The 26,935-nt window shown below is 35.7% G+C and overlaps 3 protein-coding genes across 3 annotated transcripts; 2 read left to right on the top strand and 1 right to left on the bottom strand.

Moving 5' to 3' along the window:
• The first annotated feature begins 5,302 nt into the window (after nt 1-5,302).
• On the top strand, nt 5,303-6,301 carry LOC148571860 (uncharacterized). The gene is made up of 2 exons (XM_088507332.1): nt 5,303-5,527; nt 5,840-6,301. The coding sequence occupies exons 1-2, from the start codon at nt 5,303-5,305 to the stop codon at nt 6,299-6,301; spliced, it is 687 nt and encodes a 228-aa protein (XP_088363458.1).
• Nucleotides 6,302-18,822: 12,521 nt separating this feature from the next.
• LOC107634545 (sm-like protein LSM36B) lies at nt 18,823-20,004 on the top strand. The gene is made up of 3 exons (XM_016337991.3): nt 18,823-19,015; nt 19,469-19,582; nt 19,684-20,004. The coding sequence occupies exons 1-3, from the start codon at nt 18,889-18,891 to the stop codon at nt 19,728-19,730; spliced, it is 288 nt and encodes a 95-aa protein (XP_016193477.1). The 5' UTR covers nt 18,823-18,888; the 3' UTR covers nt 19,731-20,004.
• Nucleotides 20,005-20,237: 233 nt separating this feature from the next.
• LOC107630707 (nucleoside diphosphate kinase III, chloroplastic/mitochondrial) lies at nt 20,238-22,875 on the bottom strand. The gene is made up of 7 exons (XM_016333912.2): nt 22,631-22,875; nt 22,052-22,195; nt 21,393-21,430; nt 21,223-21,273; nt 20,960-21,127; nt 20,738-20,850; nt 20,238-20,643 (listed from the first exon to the last, which is right to left on the bottom strand). Exons 1-7 carry the CDS (start codon nt 22,710-22,712, stop codon nt 20,520-20,522), a joined length of 720 nt encoding a protein of 239 aa, XP_016189398.2. The 5' UTR covers nt 22,713-22,875; the 3' UTR covers nt 20,238-20,519.
• Nucleotides 22,876-26,935: the final 4,060 nt, after the last annotated feature.

The following is a 26,935-nucleotide window of genomic DNA, read 5'->3' as shown; positions in this document are numbered from 1 at the left end:
AAACCTTACGTGAGTAAGGGTCGATCCCACGGAGATTGTCGACTTGAAGCAAGCTATGGTCACCTTGTAAATCTCAGTCAGGCGGATTCAAATGGTTATAGAGTTTTAATAATTAAAAGATAAATAAAATGTAAAATGAAGATAGAGATACTTATGTAATTCATTGGTGAGAATTTCAGATAAGCGTATGGAGATGCTTTGTTCCTTCTGAATCTCTTCTTATCTACTGCCTTCATCCAATCCTTCATACTCTTTTCCATGGCAAGCTGTATGTTGGGCATCACCGTTGTCAATGGCTACATCCCGTCCTCTCAGTGAAAATGGTCCAAATGCGCTGTCACCACACGGCTAATCATCTGTCGGTTCTCGATCATGCTAGAATAGGATTCAGTAATCCTTTTGCGTCTGTCACTACGCCCAGCACTCGCGAGTTTGAAGCTCGTCACAGCCATCCCTTCCTAGATCCTACTCGGAATACTACAGACAAGGTTTAGACTTTCCGGATCTCAAGAATGGCCGCCAATAATTCTAGCCTATACCACGAAGACTCTGATCGTAGATCAGGAGGCTAAGAGATATGCATTCAAGCTTGTTTTCATGTAGAACGGAAGTGTTTGTCAGGCACGCGTTCATAGGTGAGAATGGTGATGAGCGTCACATAATCATCACATTCATCATATTCTTGTGTGCGAATGAATATCTTAGAGAATAAATAGGCTTAAGTTGAATAGAAAAATAATAGTACTTTGCATTAATTCATGAGGAACAGCAGAGCTCCACACCTTAATCTATGGTGTGTAGAAACTCCACCGTTGAAAATATATAAGTGATAATAGTGTTCATTGGCTTCGGCCCCAGAGAGGGAACCAGAATAACCAAGACCCTAAAGGTGGTCAAAAGACTCTGAATACAATAGTAAAAAGTCCTATTTATACTAAACTAGTTACTAGGGTTTACAGAAATGAGTAAATGATGCAGAAATCCACTTCCGGGCCCACTTGGTGTGTTCTTGGGTTGAGCATTGAAAATTTCACGTGTAGAAGTCTTCCTTGGAGTTGAAAGCCAGTTTGTAACTTGTTTCTGGCGTTTAACTCTGCTTTGCAACTTGTTTCTGGCGTTTAACGCCAGAATAGGGCAGAAAGCTGGCGTTAAACGCCAGTTTGCGTCGTCTAAACTTAGGCAAAGTATGGACTATTATAAATTGCTGGAAAGCCCTGGATGTCTACTTTCCAACTCAATTGAGAGCGCTCCATTTGGGTTTCTGTAGCTCTAGAAAATCAACTTTGAGTGCAGGGAGGTCAGAATCCAACAGCATCTGCAGTCCTTCTTCAGCCTCTGAATCAGATTTTTGCTCAAGTCCTTCAATTTCATTCAGAAAATATATGAAATCACAGAAAAACACACGAACTCCTAGTAAAGTCCAGAAATGTGATTTTTAATTAAAAACTAATAAAAATATACTAAAAACTAATCAAATCATACTAAAAACTATGTAAAAATAATGCCAAAAAGCGTATAAATTATCCGCTCATCAGACACCAAGGCCATGCTTCCACGGGATGATCAGTACGTCCCTAACGAGAAGTATATCAGACCTCCAGCAGCTACTATTAACCGGAGCACAGAACCAGCAGAAGATATCCCTTCTCCTACTACATCACAAGCACCTTCAACAAACCAACTGCTCCTTCAGATAATTGAGAAGTTAGACCGGCTTGACCGGCAAGGAAAGCGAAGAGAGCGCCGTAACAAGCGTAGATTTACATATCTCAAGGAGCTACTTGTTGGTAACCACACACCTGGAGAAAACCCAGACACCCCGGACTCTACTTCATTTACCAGCACAGGCAACCATGATGGTCCCGATTGTGGAGATGCTGCTACCAGCCTCCCCCCCCCCCTTTGTTCCTGACTGATGGCACCGAGGACGGTGCCAAGCTTTAAGTGTGGGGAGGTCAGTCAGTACCTGACTTCCGGAGGTAATTTCTCTTTTTTAACACCAATAAAATAAGATATTTATTTATTTTTCTTTTATTAGGATAGGATAGATAGCATAGTAATAGGTAATTGCATGCATGTTCTATGTGGTTGAAAAATAATAAGTTTCTTTTCAAGACCCTATTTTTGAAAAATTTCACTAATTTAAAGCAAAAATTTTTGTGTTAAATTTGTTTGAAGACAGTAAATTGGAACATAAATGATAGCTAAGAACACACAACCTGTGAGATTTGAGCTTAATTACATGGTTACATTATTTAACCATAATATTTTATTCTTGGGTGTTTGCTTCTCTATGATTGTAATCTTTATTTTGTTCTATCCTATATGTCTAATGTTTAATGTGTTATATGCATGCATATGATTGAGGCCATTATTTTATTAGCTCACTTATCCCAAATAGCCTACCCTTCCATTTACCTTTGTTAGCCACTTTGAGCCTTTTAATCCCATTTGTTCTATATTTTACCACATTACTAGCCTTAAGCAGAAAAATAAATTAACTACCCCAAATTGAATCTTTTGTTAGCTTAAGATAGAGATTGTGTGTCAATAAAGAGTGGGAATATTGTGGGAACATGGGTTAATAAGGGAATGTATCATGATAAAATATTAGAAATTTGGGTACCTACTCATGTGAAACTAGAAAAATTAAAAGTCCATGTGCATTGGTAATGCTATGTTTATTTTTATGCTTTAAAAAAATCCAAAAATATTCAAGTAATTAAGTGATTAAATAAATGAATAAGGGGAAAAAATTACCCCAATGCTAAGCAAGTTAATGAAAAGATCAATGCATGTGTGATACAAAGTTAAGAGAAAAGTTGATGCATGAGTATGTAATACAAAAGTGGGAAAACCTTGGGTAGTTAGGCATGAATTTAAAAGTATAGAGTGTATGTATAGGTAAGAGCTTAGGTTAATCAAGGATTCAATTTATATCTCACTTAGCCATATATATACCATCACCTTTACCTTGGCCCCATTACAACCTTGAAAAGACCTCATGATGTTTGCAATTGGTACATTAAATACTTGTTGATTGGTTAGGTGAAGAACAAGGTTTAGAAAGCATGATTAGAGAATAGTAGAGTAATTACCCTATACACTTGAGAGATTTGAGTGCATATACACCATCAGTGAGGGTTCAATGCTTAATTATATGTTCCCTGCTTTCATGAGCTGTCTTCTTACAAGTTTAATTGTTTTTACTGTATGATTTTAATTAGTGATATTCGATTTATGTTTGTCTTGAAGAACTTATTTACTTTTAACCAAGTAGGCAAAATTATTTTAGCATATAGTTGCATTCATATACATAGGTTGCATTGCATTACATGAGTCTTACTTTTTCCTACTCATTTATTTTATCTCCTTAAGCTAAGCATGAGGACATGCTAATGTTTAAGTATGGGGAGGTTGATAAACCACTATTTTATGGTTTATCTTGTGTTTAATTGGGTGGTTTCATCAAGTCTTCACCCACTTATTCATACTAATTGCATGATTTTATATTTCCCTTCCTAGTTTTATTCTATGGTTGAAAACTTGCTTCCTAGAGATCTTTAATTTGTATATTTTAAATTCTCCTTTATACCATTCGATGCCGTGATCCGTGTTTTAAGAGTTTCAGGCTTTATAGGGCAAGAATGGCTTAGAAAATGGAGAGGAAGCTTGCAAAAATGGAAGGAACACAAGAAACTAAGGAGATGACCAGCGAGCACTGACGCGCACGCATGGCTCACGCGAGCGCGCGGAACGGAGAAATTTGCAGCGACGCGTGCGCGTGCCTGACGCGTACGCGTGGATTGGAGTCTGCACAAAAGACGCGCACACGTGGACAACGCCTATGCGTGACAAGGAAAAAACGCCAAATGACGCGCACGCGTGACTGATGCGTATGCGTGACCTGCGTGATCTGCAAAATTAACAGAAAATGCTGGGGGTGATTTTGGGCCGCGTTTTGACCCGGTTTTCGGCCCAGAAACATAGAATAAAGCTAGGGAACAAGCAGAGACTCAACACACAGAGACATACACATTCACATATTCTCATTATGATAGTTTTTAGGTTTTTAGATCTGAATCTAGAGAGAATTACTCTTCCTCTAGGTTCTGTTTACATTCATAGTTTATTGCTTTTGCTTTTGGATACTGAAGAGTCATCACCTCCGTTGAAGATACTATTCTAGTTTGTTTTCTTACTTACTCTTTTATTTATTCCATATTCTTAATTCTTGTTTAGAGTGGTAATTGGATTATTTTCATGGATTGTTAATGCAAAGGATTACTTTTACTTTTAATTAATTTTGAATCCTTATTATATTTAAATTATCATGTCTTCTTCTTATATTTCTACAAGCGTTATATTCATGTCAATGGAGTAGATTCCCTACTTGACATGGGGTTAATTAAAAGGAGACACTTGAGTTGGAAGGCTTAAGTGATGGTTAAATTGGAAGTTGTTGGCTAGTTCTGTATTTACTAACGGTAGACCTTCCCAAGGGAGAGGACTAGGATTTGCGAATAAGAGTTAGCTCAATCATTTGACTTTTCTTTATTTAGTAAGGGTTAACTAAGTGAAAACAACAACCTTTTTGATACTACACTTAAGAGATCCCAACAAGGATAGAACTTCCGATTAATCATTCCCCCAGTCAAAGCTTTTTAATTTGAATAATATAAATTTCTTTTAATTTTCATTGCACTAAATTACAATTGTTTATTTTCTGTTAATTAATTCTCAAAACTCTCGGAAAACTCCTGATTAATAAATTAGCACCCTTTCTAGCAACTCGTTGGGAGACGACTTGGGATTCATACTCCCAGTATTTTTATTCTAAATTTTTGTGACAACCTTTCTAAATTGATGAGGCAGATTTTTGCTGGTTAAGAGCTATACTTGCAACGCTGTTCTATTATATTATAATCTCTTAATTGGTCTAACTTATGCCGCTTGTCAAACTCTCCCTGTTAAATACCTTGGAGTCCCCTTAGGAGCTAATCTGAGGTTGGTTAAGACCTGGAAGCCTATCATTGATAAGGTGGAGGAGAAACTAAGCCTCTGGAAAGCTAAGGTGCTAAACAAAGCGGGGAAGCTGGTGCTTATAAAATCTGTCTTGAGTAGCTAACCAGTGTATTACCTAAGCCTATACAAGATGCCGAAGGCGGTTGCAGAGAAGCTGATTTCCCTACAAAGAAGATTCCTGTGGAGTAAGGAGGACGGGAGACAGGGCATGGCGTTGGTGAAATGGGAGTTGATGTAGGCCCCTAAAAAATTCATTGCGCTGAGAGTTGGAGATACTATGATTCGGAACACTGCACTGTTGTTTAAGTGGTGGTGGCGTTTTGCGAAGGAAGAGTGCCCATTGTGGAAGAAGGTGGTCTGTTCATGTAATAACTTGAGGCTGAATGAGTTACTATCTACACAAGTGTTCCCTACTAGAGGAGGCCCTTGGAAGGATATTTGCCATATAGAATTTAAGGAGCAGACTCTGAGGGATAAGATTATTACAGGTCTGGCCATGGAGGTTGGTGACGGACGAAGGACTTGGTTTTGGGAGGATTTGTGGTTGCATTGTGGTTCCTTGAAAGATCGATTTTCCAGACTTTTCTCTGTTTCAAACCAATGTGGGTCGGTTATTGGGGATTGTGGAGTTTGGGATGGGCTAGAGTGGGTTTGGAATTTCCAGTGGAGGCGTGAGCTTTTTTAGTGGGAGTTAGAACTCCTGAGTCAATTACATGAGGTGTTGAGACATGTGAGGCTAGTGAATAATAGGGAGGATAGAGTCGTGTGGAAATATGATAGACTATGTATTTTTTTTATTAACTCCTTAGTGCAGGTGCTACAAGAAGGAATGCTATCAGAGGATGTTGCCAGATACAGCTTCAGGAATACCATCTGGAAAGGGCTGGCTCCACCAAGAGTGGAGCTATTTGTGTGGTTTGTCCTGGTTGGCAAGGTGAATACAAAGGAACGGCTAAGCCGTCTCAGGATTATTAGCCAGGATGATAAGCGTTGTGTCTTGTGTAATAAGGATGATGAACAGGTCCATCACTTGTTTCTTGACTGTGATTTTGCTTGGCATGTGTGGAGTGCATGGATATCTGCGTTTGGCCGACCCTGTGTCTTTCCAGAGCTAGTGAAGGACCATTTTCTGAGTTGGACAGATGAGTCGAGAAGAAAGGAAGACCGAAAGCAGCGCCTGAGGTGCTTCTGCGCGATTATCTGGCATATTTGGATGGAGCGAAATAGAAGGATTTTTCAGAATGAAGTAAAGGCGTTGACGAGATCATCTCAATGACTGTCCTGAGTTGTGACGAGTGGAGGGGTATGCATCCCTAGGGTTGTTGATGGCTATGCCAAAGATGACGTGGGGATGTTGGTTCTTTGGGGTAGGATCCTTCGAAAGTGGTCTATCTTCTAGCTTGGCTTGATCCTGTATGCTTCACCTTAGTGTGTTGAGCTCTTTTCCTTTTAAAAAAAAAGTAGTAACTAACTTTATACCATTACTAAATCCTCAAATTTTAACTCTATCTCAAAATGCTCTATAATGCATAAATCCTTAATAAATAAGTGATTCTATAATATTATAAGTTTAATTACAAAAAAATTCTTTTATATAAATCCAACGAATATATATATATATATATATATATATATATATATATATATATATATATAATAATATAACGTTACACCTAAACCTTTAACCCTAATCATAAGTCTTTCACATTTACATTTATCTTATGAATAATTAATTAAATAATATTATGAACAATTTACAAAATATATCAAAATAAATACGATAACTATGTCATAGTGTATTATAATAAAAAATAGTAATCATAATTATATATACATTGAATATTGTTAGAAAGGTACGTAAAAATATAATAATCAATATATCTATTACTTACTATGTAATTATCTAAACAATATAAACAATACATTTATTTTATTTATTAATTAAAAAGCTTACAAAGGACTAATTTTTATATCTGTTTATTAATATAATTAACAAAAAATATTAACTGTTTCATTTAATAATATTATAACTCAAATAAAATTAATTCACTATAACATACCTACGTCATACAAGTATGGCCTGGCTTCTCTATTGTTAGCATATGAAAAATTCATAACATCATTACTCAATACATTATTTCTTCTAAACTAGCGAGAATAAAATTTTTTTTCAACTATTTTTCTAACAATCAGAATTTTCCTTTCCTGATCCACTACTCTCTCACTCACCAACTTTACCCAATAAGCCAACACTTCTTTTTATGGCTTCAGTCCTTCTACCAAAAGAAAGAAGTTTGTTATTATCCAAGAGATAGAAGCCCATCACTTAGTTATTATTTTAAAAACTTGGGTCGGCTATACATATTAGCCACGTAACCATGCCTTGGCTCTGGTTTCGCAGCCTCCAACAATTCAGCTGCACTCTATGTCTCTATGCGTCACGGACCAAGTATTCTCTCAGTACAAGGGTACTGCAGGTTGCAAGCTCTCCAACAATAAATAGAACTAGAGAGCATTCTAATATTCTTAAACAAATCACAACCATTCATATTATTTTATTTTACATCCCAACGGATCACATTATTAAAATTTCAGACTTCCAATAAAGTAACTGCCATACCTAAAAGTTTTCCTATACTTTAATGGTTATATTAAGCTTAGTGAAAGAAAGGAATAACATATGTTATAATGTGAGTTCTACCGTGTAGAAAAAATATTCTTTCTACACCTATAGAAAGACACATGTTGATATTGAAAGAAAATAAGGAACTATGCACACAAAATTAGACAGTATATTCTACAAAATTGAGTTTTACTAATCTATAAGTTTGCAGTTTGGTTAGTTTTATAATAAAATGTTCTATGTGTTAAGTAGATGTTGATCCATATAATTATCATATTAATTATTCAATTGTATTTATCAATTTATTTATGCATTTTTTTTCTTAATAGGTGTAGATATTTATTATATCTTTTTTAAGTCATAAAAAAAAGAAATATTTTAAAAAAGCTATTAAAAAAAATACAAGAATAATACGACAGATTCAATTCACATTCACATGTATATTGGTTATTGAATAGCCCTTGTTAATTTTTATTAGGTCAAAATCACTTAAATATTTTTAACACTCAACATAAATGTATCTTAAATTCAACAAAAATATGAAGCTTATACCTATTCGGCTTTTCCTTTCACAAAATTAAAAATTAAAATTAAAAGTAACAAATGCCTCCTAAACAAGGAGTAAAATAGGAACTTATCAGAGTCATACTTTCATGTACTTGTAGATAAATTTAAATCTCAAACATCAAAATTTAAATAATTTAATGCATTTAAATTATGATTTTTTAAATATAAATGTCATGGGAATGTAAATTTTTTTTATTTTTTTTGTACATGACAAAATAAAAGTATGCATTTTCTGTCATAGTCCTGCAAACAGTGATAGACCCAGAAAATTTTAAGAGCGAGGACAAAAATATATATCTTAAAATAAATTTTGTTGAACATTGTTAATTATATTAAAAATATAATAGAGATATAAAATTTAAAAAGAGTTAGTAAGGAACAAACATGTTTTAAGTTTAAATTTTAGAAATAAAAAAAATATTTTTTTATAAATTATATATAATAAATAGTATTTTAAATAATAAAAAATGTTTTAAGTTTAAATTTTAGAAATAAAAAAATATTTTTTTATAAATTATATATAATAAATAGTATTTTAAAAATAAAAGTGTTCACTATTATATTTCTATTATATTTTTAATATAATTAACAATGTTCAACAAAATTTATTTTAAGACATGTCTGTTTCTCATTAACTCTTTTTAAATTTTATATCTCTATTATATTTTTAATATAATTAACAATGTTCAATAAAATTTATTTTAAGATATATATTTTTGTCCTCGCTCTTAAAATTTTTTGGGTCCATCACTGTTGCAGGACTATGACAGAAAATGCATATTTTTATTTTGTCATGTACAAAAAAATAAAAAAGAATTTACATTTTCATGATATTCATATTTAAAAAATCATAATTTAAATGCATTAAGTTATTTAAATTTTGATGTTTGATGATTTAAATTTATCTACAAATACATGAAAGCATGATTGTGATAAGTTCCTATTTTACTCCTTGCTTAGGAGGCATTTGTTACTTTTTATTTTTAATTTTTAATTTTGTGAAAGGAATAGCCTAATAGGTATAAGCTTTATATTTTTGTTGAATTTAAGATACATTTATGTTGAGTGTTAAAAATATTTAAGTGATTTTGATCTAATAAAAATTAACAAGGGCTATTCAATAACGAGTTAATACTCAAAATCGTCCCTGAAAGATACCCCGATCTCCATATGAGTCCCTGAAAGATAAAGTTAATCAAAAGAGTCCCCGAAAGTTACGCGAGTTAATCAGGTTCGTCCTTCCGTTAACTCCGCTGGTGACCTGGCTAACGGTTGCTGATGTGTGTGGTTAGCTTCCAACGTGGAAGAGGCACACGTGTCATGAGCTATTGCTGACAAGGTAAGTTTAAGAAAACAGTTCAAATAAGTCCCTAAGTGTTTGAAACCTAATCCTAAATTCCACGATAAATAGGTCGCCTTCATCAATCAGGTGGCCATATGCCTAGGTTCGTGTTCAAATTGGTGGTTTCGGGCGACGATGGATGCCGAAAATGGAGGCCGTGGTGGCAGTGTGTCGTTGTTCTTGAACGGCAGTAATGGTTCCAGCGCCTCAATGCGAAGCAGGAGGAAACCCCATGAGGAATCATGTTTCTGTGGGTTGAAGGCTGCGATAAGAAAGTCTGGGACAGCGGAGAACCCAGATAGACTATTCCGTGCATGTCCAAGGTACCGGGTGAGTGTTGTGTAAGATTTTAATGGTTTTTTTATGTTGTTTTGTGTGTTGGGATTTTGTTTAATTTTTTATTTTTTGATTTCTGAATTTTCAGAAGGGCAGTCACTGCAACTACTTTAAGTGGGTTGAGGATGATGAGTATGAAGGGATGGGCCAAGGTGGAACGAAGAAAGATTATGGGGCTGAGCTGCAGGTTGATAGTGACTGTGATGAATGGAGGTTGAAGGTGGCATGGAGACTGGGCAGCTTGGAAGCTGAAGTAAAAGCATTGAAAATGTTAATAGTTTTCCTGTTTGTGGTAGTTGTGCTTAATGTGATTGTTTGTAGTTTGTTGTGTCGTTCCAAGTAAAGCAAATTCGAAACACTTGATGGTGTAATGAGATGAATCCATTGAATGAGAATAGATGTTTCATTTGGTGTTTTTATATGAAGACAACACAATCCAATTCAAAGGTTCCAAACTAATTTGGATGACTATTAAAGTAACATGTACTAAGGAATGGACACAATCAGTAGTGAAAGTAGTGTTAAACATTGAGTAGTCAAAGTACTATTAAATATTGAGTTGCCATAGAAGGCTAGATGTCACATTTCCTTAAGGACCAAAAGGTTTAACATAGGAAACAGACCACATCAAAGTCATAAGCTTTTACATAAAGATACATAACCTAAAAAGTATCCTAGACCAAAATAAAAGGGCATAGTACAACTTTCAGTGACATAGATAACCAAAATGTACATAATGTAACTCCAGTTGTCCTGTGCAAAAAAACATAAAAGCATCCTCACACAAAAAAAAATAGAACCACAATACATTTCAACACTAATCAAAGTCATTTATCAGTCTTTCTTGGGGGCTTGAAGGTGGGAGTAGGAACGAAGGTCATAAAGTCGGCCAGTTTTTTAGCAGTGGCTGAACTAGTCCCCTTGATTGTCTCAGCAGAGATAGCGACTGGTGCGGCTACAGTAGGTTTAGGAGACGACTGAAGTCTGGCTTTCCCTTTAATGACCTTTAACTTGGATGGCCTAGCAGTGACTTGTTCCTACACAAATTAATGGTACATCTAGATTTAGATTTAGCTTATTAAAGAAATGAGATTAAATAACAAAATAACAAATGTTTAAAATGAATCACGTATGGCAGATTACCTGTTGTGTTTCTTGGGTTGGTGGTATACTGTCACACTGGCTAATATCAATTACTGTTTGTGATGGAGCTGGATTAGGTTCAGCTGGGACAGTGCTTGCTTCAGGGGCAGCCCCTTATGCAGCAGGGGCAACCAGAGCTAGTTGTAGCTGCAGCTGCCTAGCATGCTCCTCAGCTTCGGTAACTTTCTTCTTTGCACAGCTTCGCTTGTTGTGTCCTATCTCATTGCAATACATGCATCTGATAGGGTTATACTTCCTCTTCATCTTTGTTTTTGACCCAGTGGGTTGTTCCTCTTTGTCTCTTCTCCTTTTCTTCGTTGGTCTTCCAGGCTTTGCCTTAAATGGTGGTGGGATGGGAGCTAGGTGTGGAGTTTTTTTCCACAGATCCTGACCTTTCACTGGATTCACATTGAAGCAATAAGTTTTCCTGTACGCTTCCATTTTCAACCAATCGTGACAATAGTCTTCAGCACGTTTATCATTCTTATCCTGTATAGCTGAGATTGCATGCATACACGGCATCCCTTACATAGAGAAACCAATCATTATTTTGAAGTCGTGCATAAAAGAAAATTACAGTAACTAAATGGTGAAATTTTTACCTGTTAGTTGCCAAAAACGACAACTGCATGTATGCTTTCCCAGGTCAACCACCATATTGGTTGGCCAGCCATGAACTTCATAAAGTTCTTCTTTTTCATCACCAGACCATTGAGGAGCCCAGTGGCTAGACAACGCTGTCATGGCTTCAAGTCTGCTCTGCTGAACAGGGGGGAGAATCCCTTGATAATTCTCTAGCTTCTTCCGATTGTCAACAATACTCTTCATGATGATTCTTCTTACTTCCTCAGCTAATGTCAGAATCGGCTTGCCCCTATCATGCTTGATTTTTGCATTGAAAGACTCGCAAGCATTGTTGCATATGTTATCCACCTTTGGCAGTTCACTGAAGTGGGCCTTTGTCCATGCATCTTTTGGCCATTTGTCGAGATATTCCCATGCTTTTTGATTAATTACCTTCACTCTGTTCATGTTTCTGTTGAATTCAACTGTTGTCCTAGACCGAGCACATTCCCAAACCATGTCCTTCAGTTCAGTACTAGACCACTGTTTTGAGAAATTGCGCCATAAATACCAGACGCAGAATCGATGGTGTACCCTGGGAAATACTTCCTGAACAGCTGGTATTAACCCCTGCAAGTTAACACAGACACGACAAGATAACATGTCAAATTCGTCCCTACGATAACTTCATTAAATCAAATACATCCCTCAATGTTACTTCATTAAATCAAAATAGTCCCAGTTTTGTCCTATCAAAATCAATAAAGTGCTCACCTTCTGCATGTCTGAAATAAAGCACCATTTGTTCTCTCTGTAGTCTCCCAAGTTATTGTGCAGTAACTCAAGGAACCACTTCCAGTTGTCCTTGTTTTCAACGCTGACTATGGCATAAGCAATCACAAGTATGTGATTGTTAGCATCCTGGCCACAAGCTGTTAAAATCTGACCCCCATGTAGTGTTTTCAGAAACGCTCCATCAAGACCAATTAAGGGTCTGCAACCAGCCTTAAAACCCCTCTTGCAGGCATCAAGGCAAACATAAAAGCGATCAAACAGGGGAGGACTCTCAGGCATGGGGATGACAGACACTTGAACTGTGGAGCCGGGGTTACTAGTCAGCAACTCATTGGCATAGTCCCACACCAACCCATATTGAGCTATCTCATCACCCTCGACTATTTTCCTAGCGGCTTTCAAAGCTCTTGTAATGCATGTGCTATTGAGATAGACGTTGCACTTTCTAACAAACCAGTCATAAACCTCTCGATGCTTCATGGTTGGGTGTTTTCTAAGCTTAGGTACTAGTTTACTCAGAGTCCAGGTTTGGGTTGCAGCTCTGTTTTTCCTCCTTCTAGGACAAGTGTGATTATCTACTAGTGTCTTAATTTGCCAAGAACCATCTTGCTTATTACATGCACAGTAAACTACCCAGGGACAATCTTCAGACTTACAGACAGCCCTAACTCTAACTTTGTCATTTTTTGAAAACAGAATATTTCTACCCCACTGGATTGTATAATCCATAGTTGCTTGCATGAATTCAGACTTGGACTTAAATACCATACTGACCTCGAATTTCAACTCTCTAAACTTTGTCTTGTCATTGAACTGAGGGTACACAGCTGGTGATTCTTCATCAGACTCCAACACCTTATCAGAATCCTCTGAATGCCAGGAGTCAGCATCTGAGGCAGCATCACTATCATCTAAATCTGGTAACAATAAACATTAACACATTAGAAACCCTAACATTTGCATAATAATTTACGAAACAACTAACCCTAATGGAATTAACATACCAGACTCAGAACTTTCTTCTTCTTCAGACCCCTCATAGTTGGAATCATCAGTGTCTATCTCTTTATCAGCTAGTCTTTTCTTAGGGGGCTTCTGCTTTTCTCTGACTTTAGACCTGCTGTCCCTTTTTTCACTTCTTTTTCCCTTCCCAGAGTCACTGTCACTCTCACTGCTATAGAGCTTGTCTCCTACAACTTTTGGAGGCCTATACAGTTCATCTTCAGTACTCTCATAAGAGTCATGAGAGTCAGTGTCATCTTCCTAGAGGGGAGCTTCCTTCACTTGTCTTCCACATCTTGTGACTCTGCAGCCACTACTATTTTGTTTGTCCTTTGCCCCTTGTGAGTTATTGCCTGCCTCTGATGATGACTTTGATTGAGGTGGGACTGATTTGGCCTGATAATTGGTCTTCTTGGCCTGAGAAACAGGCTTCATGGGCTGAGCAGTTGTCTTCTTGGGCTGAGATGTTGTCTTCTTGGGCTGGTGGGCTGCTTTATTGGGCTGAGACATGGGCTTCACATTTGGTTGATTGGGCTCAGATATGGGCTTCATTGTTGGATTGGGCTGTGACTTGGGCTGTGAGGTTGATCTGTTGGGGTGAGAGGTTTGCTTCTGGGACTGAGGATCAATTGTTGTGGGTTTCTTCACAGGTTGGTCACTGCACTTCCCCTGTTTCAACCCTTCTGCTTCCACATTCACTACTTCATCCTCAATCTGGCCTACTATACAAGGCTGAGAGATACAATGCTCAAGGTAGATATTGATCAGATTGTGGTTTCTCCTGCAATCCTTGCACATGGCAACCAAGTCTGCGTCTGTGACTAAGCTTCTTAACCCTGATGAAAGAGGAACTCCAGGATCTTTCCACCAACAATTTCCAGCTTCAATGTAACCCAACTCCCTATAATAACCCCTTACATAGAAGACGTCAAGCGTGTCTCCGTCAACCCCCATCAACACCTCTGTATTATCGGGTTCGTATACCATATCTCCTTCCGCATTCTTCTTAAACAGCCCCCATGGTGAAACACAAAGGTCATCGGAGGACCTTCCATCTACAAGCAGAAACAACAAAACCTCCTTAGCCCACACAGATTGCAACTGCCTATTTTCAATCATAACATAAGAAACCCTAACCCCAAAACAAACATGCAACAACGAAAACTAACTACCATTAACATCAAACATCCATAACACAATATCATCACAACGGCATTCAAAGCAATGCATTCTGACTTTACACAACAGTCACACAAACCCCTACCCCTAATCAGACAGAGATATACAGAACGCCACCCCTAAGACATCAGGCTACAAACTGACTTCAAAAAAAAAGAAAAAACTTTAATGCTTACCTCTAACCGTCACGCTTGCTTCTTCCACAATCAATGTTGCTAACAGCTGACGACCGCTCTTCTCAGTACCAACAGCTACTCGGCTTTGATCGTCAACCAACGACGACAAACATGGCTGGCGATGTTCGAATGCAACTTGAAGGGGTTAGGGCATGGCTTGAGGGAGACGAAACAATTTGGAGCCAGACGTGGAGATACTCGTTAAGGAAGAGGGTGAATCCACTCTGCAACGTTTTGAATCCAATATCTCCACAAAACGACGCCGAATCATGTCTATCTGGACATTTCCTCAAAACGGCGTCGTATTCCTTCTCTGCCAGCATGGAAGTTAACGTGCCACGTGAGCAGACGTTAGCCATGTCATCAAGCAAATTAACGGAAGGACGAACCTGATTAACTCGCGTAACTTTCGGGGACTCTTTTGATTAACTTTATCTTTTAGGGACTAATATGGAGATCGGGGTATCTTTCAGGGACGATTTTGAGTATTAACTCATTCAATAACTAATATGCATGTGAATGTGCATTGAACCTGTTGTATTATTCTTGTATTTTTTTAATGGCTTTTTTAAAATATTCCTTTTTTATGACTTAAAAAAGATATAATAAATATCTACACCTACTAAGAATAAAATGCATAAATAAATTGATAAATACAATTGGATAATTAATATGGTAATTAATATGGATCAACATCTACTTAGCACATAGAATATTTTATTGTAAGACTAACCAAACTGCAAATCTATAGATTAGTGGGACCCAACTTTATAGAACATGCTATCCAGTTTTGCGTGCATAGTTTCTTACCCTCTTCCAATGTCGACATGTGTCTTTCTATAGGTGTAGAAAGAATTTTTTTTTTTACATGGTAGAACTCACCATGTTATAAAAGTATTTTAATAGATTACATATTGTTAATTTTTTTTAAAAAAATTGAACCTATTTTAATAAATTGCATTTACTATCATTAAAATCTAAAAAAATATATATAAAAAGTTGATAGTAAATTTATTACTTTGCGAAAGTGTTTATTTGGCTGTCATTAAATTGATAGAAAAAAAAATTTTAATAAAAAAATTTATTTATTTTTTATGTGATTGACAAATTTCTAATAATAAAAACAAAAATACTAAAAACAAATAAAAATATCCTTTTTGAGAAGTTATAATTTATATTTATTTTAAAAAATCTTAAAAAAAGATATTTTCACTTAATAAATAAAAAAAAATTATATTATTATACTCAAATATAATTAATAAATAAAAAATTTTTTATATAAAATATCTAAAAAAAAATTACTTTTATTCTTTTAGAAATTCACCAAAATAAATCTTGAATATTAATAGGATTATAAATTTAAATATTTTATTCTCACTAAATTATTAAAAAGATAACTAAATTTTAAAAAATTTTAAAATTTTAAAATTAGTTTTTAAAAAATTTAAGTCAAATATATTAATCCCCGTAAATATTAAATTCTGTTTATTGTATATAGAAGCCGTATTATTTAACAAAAATAATATGAAAACTTATGTTAGTAAATAAATTTTTTTCAAACTAAAATGTCCGACCAAAATATTCTTAAAGTTAGACTCAAATAGTTTTTGATATTAGCGTCATACATTAAAATTGTTATTGAAATTCTAATTGCACCAATTACATCCATAAAATTGACAAAAGTGTTTTACGTTAGTCCCGGATCCATTATTTTTCATTAAAGACATGATAACATGGTTTAATGACGTGGATTATTAATGACACATGTCACTCCATGATTTGACCATGTGTAATGGTATGATGATGTGTTCACCAGTGACACGTGGCAGGCTGATGTGAACGGTTGTGCCACGTGTCACAATGCTATTTAACCACGTGTTCGTTTGTGCCACGTGTCACAACAGTATTCGTCCACGTGTCATCCGCTATGTCATCATTGTAGATGCACTAAATTAGTCTCTCACTTTGTATTAAGTAACTCATTTTAGTCATTGAAATTGAATGTCTTGGACCAAATTAAATGTCGTGCACCAAACTAGTCACTTTACTAATTTTTTCTATAAATTTAAAATTCTCAATATCTTTAAATGCATTAATTTCAATTCTATTTTTTACATGTTATTTAAATACAAGTGCTTTTATAAAATAATTTTTCTCTTGCGAGTACTCCTAACCGCTGTCTTGGAGTTGACGTGAAGACATTTCGAGTATTCCCACTACCATCTCCGACCTCTTTCGTCTAGACTGAAAGTCTGAAGAGGTCGGAGATGGTAGTGACGGTACTTGAATTACCTTCAGTTTAGCCCATTTACACACAACAAAAATGTGTATTTCATAAGAACTGAAAAAAAAAGGCATTTTAATTTTTTATTTCTTGTTAAAAACACATATTTTTTTATAAAAAAATGTGTCTAATCAATCATATAATTCTTTTTTTATAATAACATACTTATATATTACAAATTTAACAATGTTAAATTATTATAAAAAAATTATATATTTAAAACTAAAATCTTAAAAATTTTTATAAAAGCACTTGTATTTAAACGATATATGAAAAAATAGAATTAAAATTAGTGCATCTAAAATATTAAAAATTTTAAATTTTTTAAAAAAATGAGAAAAAAAACTAGTGAAGGAACTATTTGGTATACGACATTCAATTTCAAGGACTAAAATGAGTCACTTAATGCAAAGTGAGGGACTAATTTGGTATATCTACAATGATGACACGTAGACGGATACTGTTGCGGCACGTGGCACAAACAGATACGGGGCCAAATAGAATTATGAGACGTGGCACAACTATCCACATCAACATGCCACGTGTCACCGGTCACATCATCATACCATTACACGTGGTCAAACTATGGAGTGACACGTGTCACTAACAGCCCACGTCATCAAGCCATGTCATCACGTCGTTAATGGAAAATGGGTCAAGAACTAATGTGGTGCACTTTTATCAATCTTAAGAACGTAGTTGGTACAATTAAAATCTCAAAGACGATTTTATTTCATGACGCCAATCTCAGGACCATTTTAGAGTTTAACTCTATTCCTGGAAACTAATATAAAATATTGGTCTAAAATTAAACCCAAAATATATGATTTATATTTTCGCAATAAATAGTGTTAATGTGGGTTCTGAGTTCTGACTTCTAAAATTCCTCTACTTATTACTCATTTTGGAGGAAAAAAGAAAATCAGTTCCGCTGAGCACAGTCAGGCTTGCTTATCCCTTCGTCATAGTACGCTGACGACCACCGTCGCTAGCACCGGCAACCTTTTTGTGAGTCCTGAATCTTTATTTGGGTTAACAACCAAAAACACTCCCGAATTATTCAAACGCCGACAAAAATGCATCTAAATTTTACTATCAACAAAAATGCCTTCAAATAATTTAAAAATATGATAAAAATGCCCAATAGTAAATATATATTTTTAAAAAATGGCTTAGAGATTGAATTTTGATGTGATTTTTTGCAAGCATGATCATAAAAGTGAGATATTATTATCCTTAAAATTTGGTGATTTTTTATTAAGTATGTTTGTTTTTATTAACAACCAATAATACTTTTAAAAAATCACAAAAAATATATAGTTAGCAAAAAATCACTAAATTTTAAGAAATATATATTTAATTTTAGATATTGTGCAAGATTATCTAACATTAAAGATGTATTTCTCAAAAATACATTAAAGGTTGAATTTTGATGCGATTTTTTACAAGTATAATTAGAAAAATGAGATATTATTATTTTTAAAATTTGGTGATTTTTCGTTAGTATATGTTTTTTTGTAATTTTTTATTAACAACCAATAATACTTTTAAAAAATTACAACAAAAATATACTCAGCAAAAAAAGTTACCAAATTTTAAAAATAATATCTTAATTTTTTAATTATGCTTAAAAATATTATATCAAAATTTAATTTTTAAAATAATTTTTAAAAATAAATATTTATTGTTAAATATTTTTGTCCCGTCCTAAAATTATTTAAAAATATTTTTATCTGAAAATAAAATTCTAATATATTTTTATTTATTGTCTTGATCGGAGGTGATTGAGGGTTGAGTTGGTTGTTGCTTCGAAGATACTGTGTCTTTATTTGTATTTGGAAGGTTCTAGAAAATGAGTGGAGCAGCGGAGAAAGAGAAAGAGAAAGGATCTGGAACCACAAAGACCCCTGCTGATTTCCTCAAGTCCATTCGCGGCCGCCCCGTTGTTGTCAAGCTCAATTCTGGCGTTGATTATCGTGGTCGGTATTCCTAAATCCTAAACCCTAATTCCCAATTCTCACACAATCTTCACTTTATTGGCTATACATATTGTCGGTGATCTCCATAAACACAACTGCAATTTCAATTTCAGTTTCAATTTGCAAATCAAAATCATTACTCTAGTTAGTATCACAATTCACAAATTGGCTGAAATTTGTTCATTTGTTTGCGTAACCTTTCCAAAATATTCCCTCCGTCTTCGTTGTAGTACAACCATTTCTCATTTGAGGTGCTAAGGACACAATGTAGAACTAGAGTTGGGAAATTGAATTGGAATTGCGGAACCTGTCTCTTGAACGCACCAAATAATAGGCCTACAAATTCCCTGTTTTGAGAGTTGCGATCATGAATGTATTTTGATGGCCTTACATTACGAGTTTTGCTTCTGGGTACAGATTAGTTACTTTTACTCCTTGTGGTTAATCTTGTAGGTATCCTGGCTTGTCTTGATGGCTATATGAATATTGCAATGGAACAAACAGAGGAGTATGTCAACGGGCAACTGAAGAACAAGTATGGTGATGCCTTCATTCGAGGGAATAATGGTACCAATGCTTGACATATACAGTTCTTTACTCATAATCTATAACTGAATACTGTTATATGATTGAAATATAATTGAAATACCTTCCTTTCTTTGATGCAGTTCTATACATTAGTACCTCAAAGAGGACTCTAGCAGAAGGGGCGTAGCGTATCATCTCAAACGCTTTTATTTGGAAGACATTCTTTTGTGTTTGAGTTCAACAGATAAAGTATGTTTTTTCGCTTCTGTTGAAATCATGGAACGGGATTGAAATCACGTTGAAGTATAATCGAATGCAATATTTCTGAATATTGAAAGAAATTGAAATTAGGATCCCAATTTTCAATTTTCAATTTTTTTTTATCGTTTTGGAATTACGTAACTGATATGATATACATGAATTTATCAACATAACTGAATACCTAAACATACAATTACTTCTGTTCAGTTTGATCTCTGATTTCCTTTATAGGATAAACGCAAGATCCCGTTTGTTATCTTTTATTTTCATTTTTAGCGGTTTTATTAAAAAAAAAAAAACTGAGAAGAGAGGTGAACTAGAAAATAAAAAGAGCCGATAGGAATCTGTTGATTTTACTTGTTTCGTTATAAAATGTTGAGAATTAAAAAACCGGACTTGAGAATATAAACAGAAAATAAATTTTCAAATGGTATTTATCCTTAAATGATCTGTTTTCTTTTTCTCTCGCATAAATTACCTGTTTTGGTTTATTGGTAACGTGAAGCAAATAAATAGTCACAAATTGTCTTCACTCTTCACCCGACAGGTGAAATCGAACAATTATTAAGTTCCTAATATTAGAGTGAAATGTAGGAGCTAACATACTATATCCAAATCCCGCTTATTTGTAGCTTGAAGTGATGAACATGATTTACTTCTCAGCCTAATAAGTTATTCCAAAAAATACTGGCTCTCTATCTGAGGGAAAAAGGAATCAGTTGACACCATAAATCCATTTCTCCGCATTGCTAGTGAAACTGACCAACTCTTCTGGCTTAAACCACAACTTAATCTCATTCTTTGCAGTCTCCGGACCATCACTCCCATGGATGATATTTCTGCATAGTCACATTATTATGGAGAATGTATTGTTGCATCTGTAAAATGTACAAAGAAAAACTAGGTAGTAAGTTCCTTTAAAAAAAACAGTACCTTCCAACGACAACAGCCAGATCACCCCTAATAGTTCCGGGCTCTGATTTTTGAGGATCTGTGGCTCCAATCAGTTTTCTGCCATAGGTAATAACTCCCTGTCCTTCCCACACCTATATATCACATCCATGTTTTTTTTTGGAAAACATGTTAGGAACACTCGCGTGGTTGTCTTCGTTTTTCAAGGACATAGATTTAGTCAATTCTAAGTTTGTAACTAACCATTGCAATGACAGGACCAGAGCTTAGGAAATCACACAGCCCATTGAAGAATGGTTTATCTTGGAGGTCATGATAATGCTTTTGGGCAAACTCCTTTGAAGGGATGATTACTTTAATTCCCACAAGCTTGAATCCTTTCCTCTCAAAACGAGATATGATCTCTGAGATCTGCACAAAAAGAACACCTTATACTAATTAAGTGGGGACCTATTTGTGCCATGTAGGGACAAATTAAAGTTGTGAAAAATGTATACTCAATTTACCAGGCCTCTCTGCACCCCATCAGGCTTAATGGCAATGAAAGTGCGCTCCAACTGAGTTGGAAAAGGTGAACACATTATTAGCACATAAGAATTGTACCAAGCCAGAAAGAAAGAAAGGAAAGACGTGAAGAAGACATGAAGATGCGCAGTAGAGAAGATGTTATGTTTACCTCCGCAGCATGCACCTCTTGATCCTGAAGCATGTAAGCTACAAGTCATAGGAGAAGAAGAAAAGTGAAAAATTAGGTGTTGAATGTCTGGCTAAAGGATGGCTACTGTAATATTTTGCAACATTGATAAATTCATAGAATAGCGCAAACCGTTGGTTGACAAACTACCATGATAAAACAATGTATATATCGTGGTCTGTGGATATTGATGCATGAATATTGATATAAAAAATGAAATGGAAAATGTTAATTCATGGTTAATTCTAGTTTGGATATTCCTTTATAATGTTGGGGTGTGAATATTGAGGGAGGTAGTAAATTCTATACTACATCCATAACCTCAATTTGACCACCAAGCACTGCAATTGATGTAGAAGAGGTCTCGGAAGATACATTGCTAAAGTTAAGCAAGGTACAAGGCTCCTCTTCCGTCTTTTTCTTTTTTTTTTTCCCAACAAAAATAAATTATGGAGTAATCATTGTTATGCACTATGCGGTGGGGGATAAGGGATTGTATATTTGTAACAAGTAGCAAAGTATAATGCATTTATGTCTCCCTTCATGGAATTAAACAGTAGGCAAACACTGAAATGATTTCAAGTAAGAGTTATTCTATTCTATTAATGCACAATTTAAATTAAATTAAATTAAAATTAAACCTGCAGCAGGAAGAGCCAGAGCTCCAGAGACCCATGATGAGGATGCAGGGCCAGAATCAGCACGTGCCCTGCCATAGTTTGAAGCAAAAAATGGCATTTTCCTGCTCAATGAAACAGCTCCAGCTGATGCTGCTGCGCGTCCTTCTGCAAACATCAACTCATTCATCTCATCAAAGAGGAAAATACTCCAATTTTATTTATTCCGCAATTTAGAATGATTAAGCATAACCCTAAAGAAACAGAAATAAATCAAGGTCTGTAGTGTTAATCAGAGATAACCGCTCACACTGGAAGAAAGATCTCGTTGCACCAAATTATTATTTTAATGGCCCTTAAATAATGGCAATATAATGTGAATAAATTACGAAACTAAAAATAGGGGGAAAATTGAGAATAGAAGAGATCCATAAAAGTGGCGACAAGAGAAGCACGTTGGGGAAATGAAATCAGCGTCAAAGAGGTAATCAAAGCTCAGATAGATCCAATGAAGGAGTATAGGGTATTAGCATATAATGAGTGATAAACAACATGAATGAATAGGATATGATAGGAGAGGATTGAAGGAGTGTAAGCACGAACCTGAATAAAACCGAGAGCCTTTGGAAGCAGAGAGAAGGGACCTTGCGGCTCTCGATGCGGATTTGCAGACATTTGAGGCCATCTCAACTCAGAGAGAGAGAGAAAGAGAGAGATGATATGGTATGAGTGAAGGATGAAGGATCAACTTTGTTGTGTGTGCCCTGTTAAAGAGTGAGAGTGAATGTGAGTGAAGACGCCACTGCGTCGGTCTCTCGTTAAATATTGGTTGGTCCCAACTCCCATATGCTCGTATCTCGCGTTCCACGTTTGTTTTAGATCAAGTGGAGTGACGATGACGTATCCGCGGGCTATTGAAGGTACGGGCTTGGGCTTAGGGATGTCAATGGGGCGGGATGGGGGCAGGGGATGCCTCCTGCTCTCCATCCCCGCTCTCAGATTTGCTCTCCATTTTCGCTCCCATTTTTCGTCGTGGGGGAATATTGCTCTCCATCTCCATTCTCCATCTAAGTTCTAACTAATTATTAATTTTCATATGAATAGAGGTGCAAGTATCTATCTTATACAAAAATTGCAAGATTTTATACAAAAAATTTAAATGATACCATGATGGCTTCTTTCGAAATAACGCAATGGGGGGACGCAACGACGAGCCAAAGGACAAAGCAGTGGATGAGGCGGGAGACGCGGCAACAGAGAGGAGAATGGACACGACGGCAGAGTTACGAAAGGGAACACCGCAAATAAAAATTACGACGCGGTAAGGGTGATGGCACGGTGAGGTGTGATGATGCGGTGAGAAGGGTGACGAGCGGGTGGCTGCAGAGAGGTTGGATGGAGTATGGACAGCCTTAGGGATCTCTAAATTGAAGAAGGGTTATGCAAATAAAGATTAGGAGTTTTGGGTTTTTATATATATGTGTGTGTGAGAAATGACTAAAAAACATATATGAGAAATAAACTATTAAGGATTGTTGAGTTAAGAAATTAACTAAATTAATTAGTGATGACAAACATTATTTTTGGACAAAATAAATAATTAGTGTTGAGTGTTAATAATTATATGTTGCTAATTATTTATAAATTATTACAGGCCAAAATTTAATCAAGCAGCCCAAATTGAAATGAAAATAAAAATATCAAGGCTAATGGGCTGGTTAATCAAGTGGAGCCCAAAAGAAACAAAGCCAAATAAACCAACGAGCTGAATATGCCAACCCAAGCCTGAGTTGCTTACCCAAGTGGATCCCACCAAGCTTCTAATACAAGATTGAAGACTTCACTCTCTCTTATTGCTTCGGTCAGCAACAAAACAAAAGAAAGAGAGCTGTGTTCCTCCTGCTACTTTTATCAGAGAAGAAAGAAAGAGAAAGCTTAATCATAAAGCAAAGATCTAATCACCCATCAAGTTGAGTTAGAAATTAAAAGGTGATTTATTTCCATTTGCATGCAACTTACTTTCTTCACTTCATCTCAAATCTTCTGCTTTATCATTTTTGGATAAATGGAAAAAGTATTCTTTGATCTTCACTGCTGTGCATCTACGGTCATATATGTGTCTTGGGGACAAGTTATTTTTCAATGGCCAAGATCTTGGATTACCATTGAAAATGTTTGTTTCTACTGCTCTGTGTCTTCGGTCAAGCAACAAGGAGACAGTTTGGAAATTCCTAATTTGGGAAAATGAAGAAAGCAATCTCTGTTTACCATTGCTGTACATCAATGGTCAAGATTGTTTCTTGGGGACCAAGAAGTATCTCAAGAGTTCAGATCTGGGTTCACTATTGAAAATAATTTTCTTTGCTTCCCTGAGGCTTTCGGTCAAGAAAGAAGGTCAGACTCAAACTTCCAATTTGGGGATTAACTGTGAAAAAGGTGATGTGGTGAGTTGGTGAAGCACAGTGCTCAAGGTGTTGACCTTGGAAGAAGAACCCAGCAACATGCAAGGAGATAAAAGAAGACCTTCTGCTCATTCAGGGGCAAGGAGAGAAAACCAGAGTGTGAGAACAGTGTTCTGTTAAGAAGTTCCTCTACTTGGATAATGCTTTCTTTCAAAGAAGCATTCGGCCAATACTGAAGAACTGCATCTGAGGTTTGCGAATCTGTTTTTGCACATAGCAAAGAGGCTGCTGATGAAGTCAATCTCCTTCATGTTTTACAGATTGTAATGTACTTTTCTATGTTTATCTTTTTTTAATTTCTTGTGAGAAAAGGCATTGTGAGAAAGCTCAAGTAAAAGCCATGAGTGGAAAAAGGCTGAGTAAAACACTTGAGAGAAAAGCCTAGAGTAGTTTTCAGATTTCTTTAGGTATGTCTATGTCTTGTATCTTGTACCTGTGAGGTATCCCTTTCTTAGTTGGGTTAGCACTAAGAGTGATTAGTTAGGTATTAGTATAGCCAATGTCAAGTTAGGTTAGAATTTGAGTGTGAAAGGATTGGGTCAATCCTGTGAAATTGGCGTATGTAATACTGTTAACTATAGTGAAATTCTTTCATAGTTGTGGAGGAGACTAGATGTAGGTTGCATAGCACAAGGCAACCGAACCAGAATACATGCTGGTGTTAGCTTTTCTCTTCTCTGCTGAGTTCTGTTTTCTGATATTCATGAAACAAAAATAAATTGTCTCATAAATTTCCGCTGCTGAGTTCAAACAGAACCTGAATTGAAAGTTTGTTTAAAAGGGTAATAACAGCAACTAAAAGGAAGGCATAGATTCAACCCCCCTTCTCTAAGCCTACCACAACCTTCAAGAATAATTCAAGGAATTCATAAATTTCGGGGAATAGCGGGGACGGGACGGGGATCCCGGCTCGGATTCCTGCACCTGCTTCGGGGAAATTTTGTCCCCCATCCCCATCCCCGCGGGAAAAATTCTCCACAATCAGATTCCCATTTGGGGCAGTCCCCGCAGGGATTCCCACGTCTTGGAAAATTTTGCCATCCCTACTTGGGATATTGTTGCAATTCGTGTCAGTGGACGCTTTGATTGGCAGATTAGGTCATGAAAATTTTAACTTTGAATTAATTAATTTAAACAAAATATTAATTTGATCTTTTAAGATAATAAATAAAATTTTATTAACTAAAATTTAAGATAGGGGATTGTGGGTTTTGGGATGGACTCGAGTGGATTTGGAATCTCCAATGGCGAAGGCAACTGTTCCAATGGGAGATGGAACTTCTCCACCAGTTTCATGAAAGGCTAAGGCCGGTGAAGTTGGCAGATGGTGCAGAGGATCATATGGTGTGGAGGTTTGATAGTAAAGGGGTGTTTTCTACTAGATCTGTTATGCAGGTTCTTCAAGCAGAGACTATGTTAGATGAGATCACGAGTTACAGCTTTACAAGTTCAGTCTGGCGAGGTGTGGTACCTTCGAGAATTGAGCTGTTTGGATGGTTTGTGCTGGTTGGTAGAGTGAATACTAAGGAAAGATTGAGTAGGCTAGGCGTTATTATTCCCAGTGATAATATCTGTGTTCTGTGTAAGAAGGAGATAGAAACGGTCGAACATTTATTCCTTCTATGTGATTTAACATGGCAGGTGTGGTGCAGTTGGTTGAGGAGATTTGGTGAGGCGTGGGCTATCCCTGGTACCATTAGGGAACTGTTTGAGAGTTGGACTGGTAGGCATAAGAAAAAACAAGTGCAGAAAAAGTGGCTGATTGGGTTTTTCACAGTGATTTGGAATATCTGGATGGAATGTAATGCTAGGATCTTCAATCATAAAGAAGCAGGTGTTGAGATCGTAATAAGGAGGACGTTTCTAAGTTACAAAGAATGGACTGATAGTAATCCTTTTGGCAGTTGACAGGATTTATTTAATTTTATGTAACTATTGTTAGTAGAACCCTTTGCTCCACTGTACTGTGTTGAGCTTCTTTTGTTTCAAAAAAAAAAACTAAAATTTAACGATGATATTTATATGTACTGTTACTTATTTTACGTATTTATTTATGAAAGATAGATATAATATATTTTGAAACAAAACTTCACTTATTTTGATAAAATTTGTGATAAATAGAGAACAGTTGATAAAATGGTATATGAAAACTCAAAATATAATAAATATTTTACTGTCCAAAACTACATTATTTTTATGCTCATGTGACAGTAATGAGACATGCACCATTGTAAATAATAAAATACATGGATAATTCTATTTCGTTTCGCACTATCTTGTGATTGAATTCATTAATAACTCTGATTTTGTGATTTTGAGTTATTGGGTTCAATTTATTATCGCTTGTTTTGAGTTGATTTTGTGATTTAATTTGTTAATAATTCTGATGATGGAATTTTGAGTTGTTAGATTTCTTTTGAGTTGATTTCTGAGTTAATGAGTTAAT

Source organism: Arachis ipaensis, chromosome B3 (assembly GCF_059453495.1).
Source record: "Arachis ipaensis isolate K30076 ecotype BB chromosome B3, ASM5945349v1, whole genome shotgun sequence".
NCBI classification, from domain to species: domain Eukaryota; kingdom Viridiplantae; phylum Streptophyta; class Magnoliopsida; order Fabales; family Fabaceae; genus Arachis; species Arachis ipaensis.
Note: the sequence above shows the minus strand (reverse complement) of the source record. Positions and strands in the feature narration are given on the sequence as shown.

Bases quoted from the DNA above. Each gene is read 5' to 3' on its own strand.
- LOC107634545 (XM_016337991.3), top strand. From the start codon at position 18,889: ATGAGTGGAGCAGCGGAGAAAGAGAAAGAGAAAGGATCTGGAACCACA. The intron at 19,016-19,468 runs GTCGGTATTCCT...TTAATCTTGTAG, and splicing joins TTCTGGCGTTGATTATCGTG to GTATCCTGGCTTGTCTTGAT. The intron at 19,583-19,683 runs GTACCAATGCTT...TCTTTGATGCAG, and splicing joins CTTCATTCGAGGGAATAATG to TTCTATACATTAGTACCTCA.
- LOC148571860 (XM_088507332.1), top strand. From the start codon at position 5,303: ATGATTCGGAACACTGCACTGTTGTTTAAGTGGTGGTGGCGTTTTGCG. The intron at 5,528-5,839 runs GTTGGTGACGGA...TCCTTAGTGCAG, and splicing joins TTACAGGTCTGGCCATGGAG to GTGCTACAAGAAGGAATGCT.
- LOC107630707 (XM_016333912.2), bottom strand. From the start codon at position 22,712: ATGGCCTCAAATGTCTGCAAATCCGCATCGAGAGCCGCAAGGTCCCTT. The intron at 20,851-20,959 runs GTTAGTTACAAA...TGTGATATATAG, and splicing joins CTGGTCCTGTCATTGCAATG to GTGTGGGAAGGACAGGGAGT. The intron at 20,644-20,737 runs GTACTGTTTTTT...GTGACTATGCAG, and splicing joins CTGGCTGTTGTCGTTGGAAG to AAATATCATCCATGGGAGTG.